Source organism: Elaeis guineensis, chromosome 7 (assembly GCF_000442705.2).
Source record: "Elaeis guineensis isolate ETL-2024a chromosome 7, EG11, whole genome shotgun sequence".
In the NCBI taxonomy this organism is placed as follows: domain Eukaryota; kingdom Viridiplantae; phylum Streptophyta; class Magnoliopsida; order Arecales; family Arecaceae; genus Elaeis; species Elaeis guineensis.
The window spans coordinates 23,788,555-23,800,565 of NC_025999.2; the positions used below are offsets into that span (position 1 = coordinate 23,788,555).

Consider the following 12,011-nt stretch of genomic DNA (forward strand, 5'->3'; position numbering starts at 1 on the left):
AATACACAAAGGAGAAATCAGATGCAATTGTCATGAGATAAATTTGTCTATAACTGTGATGGGTTCTCATGCAGGATAATATTTGTAGAGTAATATTTTAACATCAATTCTAAGGGATCCAAAACCACCTAGTTATTAAGATTCATTGTCCTGTAGCAATCTATTAAATTGGAAAAAATAATAACAACATGGGTGCCCTAGGATAGCAAGAATAAAGTCAGGAATTTCACATAATTTGCTTTGCAATGTCTTAGAATGATGTTGGTATCCACAAGTATTTTATGTTAAGGGTCTCCATTTTTCATAATATACACCAAATTCTTATATTGAAAAGTTTCAGTCTAACGACTGCCATAATTTTAAAAGGGTCACAACTGGATATGTAGCTTTAAAGGAAGAAACTATGTGCCACTTGGTGTGGTGGAAACATGACAGTAAGAATGATAAGAATCAAAAAATTATTGAAGAGAACATGGATCTATTCAACGTTGATGGAGAAAAACCCACAGCAGTCTCATACCATGGAAATAGGAAAGATTTGGACAAAAGAATTCCATTGAAAAAAGTAAAGAACTAAAATTTAATCCTAGAGGAGATAATATCAACATTCTCTGTCACAAATTTGTCATTGTAGGAGACGTAATTTCAAAAAGAAGATCAAACAGGGAAAAGACAAGTAGAAGGGCACACAGTAGTTCATAAGGTGATCATAGAACATCTTGACATGTTATAAAGAAGAGGTAGAGTAAAAGGAAGCCGGCACAGCTAAATGTCCTTGCAATATTTTATCAGAGAAGGTATTGAATACAAAAATTTTATCTCAACAAAGCAAATGAGGCTTCTTGCTAAGCTAATAGTTTCAAGTCCAACTTTCTCTTGCTTAATCTCTCTCTCTCTCTCTCTCTCTCTCTCTCTCTCTCTCTCTCTCAAATTAAAAAGATCTAACAGTGGCAGAGAAGCAAGAGTTGCACAACATGGGAAAAAGAGACGAGTACCCAAAAAAAAGATAGCAGACTATGAAAAGCTAATATCACATTTCATATGAACTCTATTGGTGGATCATCTACCAATGCAAAGCCATCACAAAATCACAGCAGAAAGAGATGATTGTCCACTTCATCTGGTGAGAATTAATAAAAAAAGGTGAAAAGAAACAAAGGTTTGCAATCATTTCTCAAGCATTGACCATCTAGTTTGCAGACTTTTGTTTCAACTATTTTTGGACCGTTAGCCACTTCAGATCAAGGTTCTAAATGCTGTGGGACAAGGTCGTCCCGATTTCTCTACGGAACAAGATGCTCCGCTTTCCTACCCTGCCCCGACAGTAGTCCTGATCATTTTATACATCCCGATAGATATCCTCAGTCTCTCTCCCCTTCTTGCCTTTCTTTTTTTCTTTCTTTCCTTCCTTCTTTGCTTAGTTTTCTTCAACCTCCCATTCTTTCCTTTCCTTTTCTACCTTATATTACTTTATTTCTTTTTTCCTTTTTCTTCTTCTCCATTCTTTTCACCTTTTCCTTTTCTTCATCCTTTTTCTTTTTTCTTTCTCCTTCTCTCCCCACATAGATGGGTTTCAGAGTCCTGACCCTGACCCGATCCCATTTTCTCATAGAACGAGACGATTGGGACACCCACCATCTTGCCAAGACTTAAAACCTTTCTTCAGATAACATGGACATGACATGACATAGAATGACACAACTTGGCATCTAACGATAATAAGTCTTGCTTGCATATGCTAAAAGGGTTCACGCTCAACAAAATCTCTTGGAGTGTTCCATCCAAAGACACTATACGATATTCAAATGGTTAAAGTGCTAAACAATATTAGCTAGCAATAAGACATGTGAAGTATTGTCAAACCACTTTCCTTATTTTCTTTAGTGCAATATAGAGCAAGTGCAAGTTTTAAAAATATCATTGAATAGTCAATTAGTCAATATATTTTAATATATTTTACTTGTATACATTTTCCTTATGCATCCCATATTTTAAAGAGATTTAAGGGTTGAACAAATTAAGATGTGTGCACCTATCATATGACCCTATCACCAAGTGTAACAAAGTCTAATAATATTGGTGCAGTCATTTTTTATCAAATTGAGATCAGCGATGGAGCAACATTTTAAGTTGAGAAGGTTTCATGGAAGTGATCCAGAGATGAGATCTATAACACCACTTGGTGGGTAGGGAGATGTTGCCCACTGGTTGCAAGTATAAGCCTAAGTAACCAAGAAAAAAACTTACAAATTCTTATGGATTTGGAGAAATCCCAAATGAATAAGAATACGACATGTTTCATATAGAAATTAGATAGCAAATTTGCCACGAATAATAAACCAAAGAATTCACAACTCCATGAAATAGCTGAAAAAGAATTAGAAAAAAAAGCCTTGATTGCATAGCTTGAATATTGGAAGAGCAATTCACAAAGTGGAGACCTATGGATTTTCCTCATGATCTAAATGAACTTTAGTTTTTTAAAAAATAAATAAATGAATAGAAAAAACTAACAACTCAAATTACTGGATAATAATCATTTCCTTCATCTGACAAACAACTATGATGATTGCTAAGATTGTTAAAAGTAATAACATAATTTCCCAGCAAATTTAATGATGTTTAATTGAAAGAAATAATTAATTTCGTATTTTTCATGCCACACATAGCATATGTATACAACAATACAAGTACACTTTCAGTTTGTTAGTTACAATTGATATTATTACAAACATGTTGACGAAAGACTATTATTAAAAATTAAGCAATTAAACTGGCAAAACAAAAAAAGAAAAAAAAAATCGTGACATCATTGAGCCACCTAGACTGTGAATATGATTTGTATATCCCAATTGAGAAATAATTGTGCATGAGTGTGATATATACCAGAAAAGTCATCAACACATACCGACCTTTGTTCCCAAATCTGTCAAAGCAATTGCCATGTTGTTTTTAGCAATCTCAAAGTTTGGAGAAATAGTCAAACACCTGATGCAGCACAAAATCCAAAAGGCAACATCCATCAGTTGCACCAAGCAGTAACAAAAATTACAAATGCTAATACATGAGAAGAACTACCAAAAGTACCTTTCGTAGCAAGCAATGGCTGCATCCAAGTCCCCACGGTTCTTATATATAACTCCCATGTTGCAGTATGCTTCAGCATACAAGGGCCTCTCTAAGGCAGCCTTTTCATAGCAACTCAGAGCTAAATCATATTGCATCATCTCAGAGTAAACCACTCCAAGGTTATAATATGCAGGCTACAAAAGATTGGCATATATGATAACAATGGGCAAGATTGCTTGCGTTAATCTCATAAAATTAGAAAGGGAAAGAGAGAGATAGAGAGAGAGAGAGAGAGAGAGAGAGAACTACCAATAAAAAAAGCAGTAATCATGACTTTACCGCATAGTGGCAGTCTCCTTTTAGAGCTTCACAATATTTCTGAATGCCCTCCTCAGTGTTACCAGCAAGTTTTAGACTGGTGCCAAGATCTGTTAAGACAATGGCAAGGCATTCTGCAGCAAGTTTGTACGAAGGATCTGCCTTTAAAGCCTTCTGATATGACTGCATAGAGTTTGATATGTAAATTTGATGAGTAAAAGAGAACTTAAGGTCTCTATCTTCATGAAACATAGATGACTGACTCACAGACAACATTTCCAGAAAGTACACAAATTAAAGCATGAGAATGGAACAAGGATTAAACAAATCTATGGCAATATCCTCATTGCTAGAATCAGAAGTTGGTGAAGGAGCAAGTATGGTTCAGGTGCAAGGGAAGTGGATACTTAAAAACACTTGAAATAAAGAAGTGCCTAGGAGGCATGTGCCAATTTGAGCTACTAGAGAGATTCCAAAGCAGGAATGCTACCCAAGATAGAAGCTTCCTTCTTCCAAAGATAATATGTGGAGCACACTTCTAAAAAGGGGTGTGTTCATGGAAGGCACACAGAGATGAGTAGAAGCGCCCTAGTCCATTATGCACACGCGAGGTAAGACTAGGGTTATACTATAATAAGCAGCATGCACTTTTTGTTAAGAATCAGGTTGTGTAATTATTCAGCGAGATCAAACATCCTTGAGAAGGATCAAATCAGCTCCTCCAGATTAGAATCAAAATCATGATTGGCACAACACATCAACTCAAGCAGTAAAAGTTAGGGATGGAATTGCTATACACTAAGAATTCCGGCAATGCTTCTTCAAATGCCATATTTTCACAGGATAGTTTTTTCTTTACCTTTTTTTTTTTTTTTTTTTTTTTTTTGTTTATGAAGCTATCTCCAGGACAACTAGCTTAGATCGAATATTATCATGCATGTTTCACATAAGTATATGTATAACACCATGGAATCAAGGATACGTAGCAGACCCACAACAGGATGGATGACACAACAAATCGGTAATGAAACACATATTTTAATGCAGGGATTCGTCACAGTCAGGATAGGTGCCTAGCAGATTAACAATGGAAGAAAGCCTATTCCCACTAAACCTAAGGAAAAGGCCTCTAAAAACACATGGATCAAATGCCATATTTTCACAGGATAGTTTTTTTCTTTTCTTTTTCTCCTTTTTTTTTTTTGTTGTTTAGAAAGATCCCTCCATGACAACTAGCTTAGATTGAATATTATCATACATGTTTCACATAAGTATCTGTATAACACCACAGAATCGAGGATACGTAGCGGACCCACGACAGGATGGAAGACACAACAAATCAGCAATGAAACACATATTTTAATGCAGGGATTCGTCACAGTCAGGATAGGTGCCTAGCAGATTAACAATGGAAGAAAGCCTATCCCCATTAAACCTAAGGAAAAGGCCTCTAAAAATGCATGGATCAAATGCACCTATAAAACTTTCACAAATATGCATTTAGGCTCAAGGGTTCGACCATTCAGCATTCTGTATGCACAAGTTATTAGTAAAAGCATTCATGAGTCCTGCCCTTTGCAGAGAAGAAAAAGATTAGTGGCCTAAACTGCAAATCTCAGCCACACCCTAAGGTTTATTGGCACAATCTACTATGAGCAAATAGGCCTGGTTACACATTGAGCTATGAGAATGTTATGCTAGTCATCTCATGTCTATAAAAAAAATAATAAGTAGAAATCACCCTTGAATCCAGTGATCATTGAAGAATCCAACCAGTCCCATGTTTTGAAATTTCTGTAGCATTATTTTTCTATAAGTTTGACCTGTAAATTGTTAATTAGTTTTTAAACTCATCACCTATTCAATTAGATGGGCAAAAGAAAGAAAGAATGATGCAATAATTCAACTAATGGTAATGCTAATTTTGTTGAGCACCAGAATTGCAAAAACTAAGTCCACAGTGCATGTAAACAAAGAAAGAACACAAAATTCACTTCCAAGGATCATAAGGAATCAACATATCTATACCAGACATCCATAGGACGGGAACAACAGCATGTGATAGGTGCTTTACCTCAGCAGCCTCCATCAGGTGACCTTCGTCCTTGTAAATAACTCCACAGTGAGTAAGGGCACATGCATTCTGTGGATCCAGCCTAATGGCTTCCATAAAGCTCTCAAATGCTTGCCGCATCATATTCTGCATCTGGAGGCATACCCCCTTGCCTATCAAGGCCTCCACATTGGCGCTGTCCTTCACAAGGATGCTATCATACAATGCAAGTGCATCTGGAAACTTGTTTCGCGACCGAAGGATGTTGGCATATGAGAGCGCATCTTTCCCTTCAAACCTCTTCTTAAGAGGAGGAAGTTGGGTTGGTGGTACAACTCCATCGGAGGAAGACCTCAGCCCTTTTAAGCACCCATTCTCTGATGCCACGGCATCGCCCTCTCTCCCATTACCAACATTCATCTTCGTCCATGCCATTTGATAAGCACTTCCAGTTCCGTTTCTGGAAACAATAGAGAACAAAAAAGGTGATACAGACAATCAATTCTTTTACCAAGAAACAGTACCAAAATCAAGTCTTTGAACTTAGACTTGGATCTAAAATTTGGGAAACAAGCAGATAAATAACCGTGTTTTCTGGCATCATGATCAAATAACTAACTCAATCCTTGCACTTAAGTAATTAAGTGTTTCAATGCCCATTGATTAACAAAAAAATAAAAAAACAAAAATTTCACATTGTACTTCACCAAATATTCAACCTTGAATTCAAATCATACTCTAAAGATTTTAGTAATACTATCAGAACTTTGAAAAAAAAAAAAAACGGAGAGTTAGAGCGTGAATGCAGAACTTAACACACTACTACTCGCATCCGACCTTATCAGCAAACTACTTCTAACACCTCCATCTCCAACCCAAAAAAAAAATACAGAGCGATCACAACCCTCGCTTTGCTCGACAAACAGACCAATCGAAAAAAGCAAGAGGATGTGCGTAACATCAGGGCTTTCAACAAGACAACTATCGAACAGCTTCCATTCAACACTAAATAAAACCAAAAAAGGAAGAGGCCAAAAATATCAGAAAAAACAGATAGAAACTTTAAAAATAGCTAAAAAAATGTTTCCAAAGCACCAGAGCTAATGCAGAAATCCAAAAATCAAAAGTAATTCCTCAAGAGACAACGAAGAAAGACTGCAAGATAGAGCGACCAAGACGCAGACGACAAAAGAGGGACTAGGGATTCAAAGCTCCCATTGGAGAAGGAGTGGGTCGAGCCGGGGGAGAGAACTTATCGCGACGGCGCTTGGAGAGGCTCACATGGGAGGGGTTTCGAATAATGGAGATGCGAGGGTTTTGAGCGCGTGGCGACGGACGGGGGAGAGAGAGAGAGAGGGAAAGAGGGAGGAGGTCTTTCTTTCTTTCTTTGGCTCTCTTTTTCTTCTCGCTTTCTCTTCTCCCTTTCCACTGCGGCCTCACTTTATATATTCTTGGCTCCTACTAACGGGGAGCGTGGGGGGCGTGTCGGAGCCTCCTCTCTTTTTCTTTCCCGTGCCCGTCGACGCTAGCCTTGCGCCCTCGCTCGTCACCGACCCCGGGCCCCCACCTCTCTCTCTGCCCGTCCGCTTACCCCAATGCTAATAATATAAAACACCACCTTGGTGAAAAGACCCTCTTGCCCCCCTTGCGATACTACCGTATGCCAATGGGTCTACAAGCATAAGTACAGTCCGCTGAACCCTTTGTCTTATACGGCAGACTTTTTTGGGTAAAAGATCATTCGGCACGTTCCGAGGTTCGAAAATAGATTTTGCTAGATATAGGATGTGGCTTCCGAATATCAAAGCCCGGAGGACCTAAACGGCATACGTACTAATAGAACCGAGATACTGGTTTATCTTGGACAATACAACACTTGGAAAATTTTCATGTGATGAAGATATCTTAATGCCTTACGCCTTACGTCTTACGCCTTACGCAGCGAGCACAAAGAAAATATCTTTTCACCTTTAAGATATACTAATATATATATATATATATATATATATATATATATATATATATATATATATATATATATATATATATATATATATATATATATATATATATATATATATATATATATATGATAATAAATTAAAATATAAATAATAAAGCTAATGTGAGATTGCCGGTGTTAATATGTGTTATTAACGATCCGTTTGGTTGGAAAAATCTGATATTAAAAAATAAATTTCATATTAAATTATCATATTTGATATAAAAATAGAAAAAAAAGATGGTAAAAAATTAGTAGGTCCTATATTCATTTTTCAGAGAAAGAAGGTAAAGCAAATACCATGAGGATTGATATTTCTCAAGTGATAATAATCCATACTTGATAAAAATAATTTTAATATATTTAATAAAAAATAGTACAGAATAAGATATGGATGACAATAAAAATACCAAGAAGAATAAAGCTCAAACAATATAGTATATATAGTTATTAAATTTATTTTAATATTTTTTTAATTTATTTAATAAAAAAATTATAAAAAAAATAAAATATAGATAGCATTATGCAAAAGGTTATGTGATTATAGTCATTATATAAAAATAGATTGAAGATGATAATACTATTCTGATATTAAAAAATATTTTATATTGATGGATATATTTATAAATTTGATCAAATTCTCATATAGGATTATCTCTAATCGAATATAATAATCTTTTTTTCATTTCATTTTTTTTTAAAAAATTCTACTAATCAAATATAGTAAAAATTATTTTTCTCCGTAATCATTTTTTCAGATAAATAATTCTCAAGAATCATGAAATTATCCCGTAGTCTAACATACCTCAACCAAATGGGCCCTAAGAGATTTTGTAATAAGATATGATAAACTAATTGAAAATATTAGTTGATATATTATGATGATACTATATTAGCTAATATCTCAAAAGAAATTGTTTACATTATTTTATATAATAAGAATTGATGTTTATACCTTCAATTAGTTTTAATTAATATTTTGATTCAAAAGAAAATAATATTTAGAGATAGGTAAATTTATATCATCTTGCTCCCTTTTCAAAGTTATGGATTCCCTATATTTTTAATGTGATTAAACATTTTTTTTCTTACATAGATTAATTTGAAACTAAACTAGGTTTCAGAATAAAATGGAGTTTTAGTGGGATAGCACTATTTGACATATCATTCTTGTAAGTATTTGCATAATATAATGGATAATTTTTAAAGAGGTTTCAAATATATATTTTTGCAAAAATACCTAATTGCATATTTGTTCTTAAAAAGTTTCGATTTGTATATTTAACCCCAACACCAACTTACAGTGCAAATTTATCCTACCATCACATTCCATTATATATCGTTATCTTGACCATAAATGGTGTTTGTCAAATACTTATTGGGACCAAAAAAGATATTTTTGTTTTGGACAGCTCAACATACGAGTTAGTTTTATAGCAAATTTTCACTTTTCTATCTCTCTTTCCCTTCTCTCAACTCAAAAGAACCTTAATCCATTCTAACTCTGCTGGTCATTTTTTCTCTCCATTCTCAGCATATTGATGTGGTACTCTGGTTGTCCTCAGGGCCACCTCTCTCTTTTGCATGGTGTTGCTATGCCAATTGCCCTCTAGCAGTGAATATTACTCCAAAAAGCCAAGCCACTTCTTCAACCTCCACTCCCTCTTATGGAGCCACCACTTCCTTCCATCTTTTGCATTTCTTCATGCCCCATGGCTATTATTGAACAACATCAGCATCAAATCCTCCCTCGGCCATCTCTCTCCTAGCTTCCATTGCCATCACGAAAGCTATCAAGATGATCATCACTTACTCATCCTTCTCTATCAGCCTCCCATGCCACCACAATTGATCCATTATACATCTCTTTATGCCTCACCCATCTCTCTTTCAATCTCTCTAGGCATCAATATTTTTCTCAACCACCATGGATAGAGGTGACAATCAGGTGGGTCGAGTAAGATATAAGTCAGATTAGACGTCAGCCAACTCAAATCCAATCTATATATTAAACAGGTCAAAAACTCAAATCTGAACCTAATCTATTTGTTAAACAAATAACTTGACCTAACCTACATAACTCATTTACCAAATATATTAAGTCAGGTTAAATGGATTAAACAGATTAAATGGGTCGGTTAAACAAATTAGAAATAGGTTAAGCATATTTTAAATAGGTTAGGTAGATTTTAAATAAGTTAAATAGATCAAGTTACGATCTGATCCAATTATTCAATATATCAAAATAGATTAAACATGTTAAAGGTCTAAACCTAAATCCAATCCATTTAATAAATAAGTCTAGATGGATTAATCTATTTATGACTTAGACTTGTTTATGTCAAACCTAAACCTGCTTAAAGTGAGCTGTTCACGGATTGAATTGATAGATCAGATCATAAATTGCCACCCTTAACCATAGGATTATCTCGATTGTTGGAAAGGAATGCGTTTTTCAGAAAAGCCTCTACCATTTTGTTTTTCCAACACCTCAAAATAGCAAGACAATTCTATGTTGGTGGTAGATAAGGGGATAACTGAGTCTCATGTATTCTAGAAATGGGTGAGGTAGTTATATATGATGGTTTTGAGGCCTATCAATAAAAGCGATCTCCCCTTATAAAGACCAAGTTCTATAAGCAAAGTTCTGTTCCTTTAAAAGATTGCTCTTACCTCTATTCCAAACCATTCCACCAATTCCTCCTATTCTCTATTTCCTTCTACTAAAAAGCCTATTCCACTAGTTCCTCCTATTCCATATTTCTTTCCACTAAAATTTTCTTATTCCTCCAATACTAGCCTCTATTCCATCTCTCTAAAAACTAAATAATTAAATAATATCCTACCTCCAATTCATTTTATTTCTTTATATCCTTCAAAAGCGGTATCAAAGCTAGGTTGTAGCATTAATATTTTTTTTGGCAATCTTTATTAGGTATGTATCCCATCATAAAATATGACTTCCATCGTAGGAGGCAAGGTTGGTATTTCATAGCCTGCCATCTCAATAATTTTAGGAGAAAATTATAATTTATGAAAAATCAAGATGAAAATACTACTTCTATCATAAAGGCTTTGGAGAATCATGTAAAGAGGCTTCAACAACTTGTAGAATGAAACCAACTTACAAACATGGAAAAGGAGAGGTTGAATACAAGCAAGATGAAGTATGCAAAAACATTGTCCCTCATACAACAAGAACTAAGAGACACCATATTTTCAAAAATTATTGGGGCATCAGAATTAAAAGAAGCTTGGGACATTTTGCAGTAAGAATTTGAAAGAAATTATCAAGGCAAAACATATTAAACTCTAATCTTTAAGAAGGACATTAGAAAATATTAAAATGAAGGATCATGAATTATAGAGGATTATTTTTCTAGAGTTATAGACATAGTTAACCAAATGAAAACTCTTGGGGAAGAGATTAAAAATAAATAGATAGTCGAAAAGATTCTAATTAGGTTGGTTGAAAAATTTGATTACATAGCTGTTGTCGTTGAAGAATCAAAATATATATTCTACACTAATAATCCAATACATATTGAGCAATCATTTGAAAGTACTTTCTAGATTAAGCTTAGTTTAAAATCTCTAAAGATTTCTAAGAAAGATTTTATAGAAGCAATGAAAGGAAAGAGAACTTAAGAAAAGCATGAGAGCACAACTCAAAGAGAAGAGAAGGAAGATTCTTTCAAAAAGATACGAGTTCTAAGAATCTATTGTTCTTTCTACTCCTTTATAGGAAGAAAAATGAAAGTTTCTTTCTACTCCTTTATATGAAGCTGAGCATCCAATATTCCACAGTAGTATCTATTAGAAAGAGCGGTGTTTTCGTACGTATGTTTTTAAAACTTTTTATAAATCAGATTTATGTGTGCAGTAGAAATAAAATAAATTATTTTTTTTTTAATTTAAATCACATCCAGATCAGATTTGAAAACCATGCACTGGATCTTGATACGAACACTTCACCATGAATCTGAAATCTAAAACAAAAAAGAAAAATGTAAACAGGCAAGCAGGAGATCTAATCTCTATACCTGATTATTTTGGATCTTGTGGATGTCCAAGGTTCGTATCTGAGCCATGTAAGTGTCTGACCTCTGCTAGTATCCACACAGAAATAATCCTGATTAGAACTCTGAAGCCACTGATGTGCTAGCATCCTTGCAGGCTTTGTTCCTCGGCTTGGATCCAGGCCCTTTAACTTATATCACTTGAACCAACCTTGTAGTTTGATCCCAGGGATTGATCCTAATCACCAAGAAAAAATCAAGAACTTCTTCTTGATTTTTCTTTCTCTATCTAAAGCCTCTCTCTCAGATCTAATCTAGAGGAACAGGGGCGTAGAGATCAAGAAACAAGGAAGGGAGCAAGAGGGCATGGAGGTGGTTTGGGGCGCCAAGAAACAAAGATGCATAACTAACTCCCACGCATGCCAATACTCCCTCTCTTATTTTTATCGCACAAAATATTAGTTCCACATAAATTCCAATGCCCAACCATCAGATAAGGTAGTTATTTTAACTAATCTCAGATTAATTTGGTCTTATCCTTATCTAGAAA

General features: G+C 34.8%; 1 protein-coding gene across 3 annotated transcripts in view; it reads right to left on the reverse strand.

The window, feature by feature from the left end:
• The window catches only part of LOC105061459 (probable UDP-N-acetylglucosamine--peptide N-acetylglucosaminyltransferase SPINDLY), a 39,435-nt gene extending 32,559 nt beyond the window's left edge, over positions 1-6,876 (reverse strand). Inside the window, exons 1-5 of one of the 3 annotated variants that reach the window (XM_010945511.4) lie at positions 6,722-6,876; positions 5,462-5,900; positions 3,409-3,570; positions 3,088-3,263; positions 2,913-2,988 (exon numbers count right to left, since the gene is read on the reverse strand). In XM_010945511.4, coding sequence (XP_010943813.1) covers positions 2,913-2,988; positions 3,088-3,263; positions 3,409-3,570; positions 5,462-5,875 — 828 coding nt within the window. In that variant the 5' untranslated portion in view covers positions 5,876-5,900; positions 6,722-6,876. Of the gene's footprint in view, positions 1-2,912; positions 2,989-3,087; positions 3,264-3,408; positions 3,571-5,461; positions 5,934-6,692 lie in introns of those variants that run through there. The other 2 variants (XM_010945510.4, XM_010945509.4) reach the window with 2 other exon arrangements.
• Positions 6,877-12,011: the final 5,135 nt, after the last annotated feature.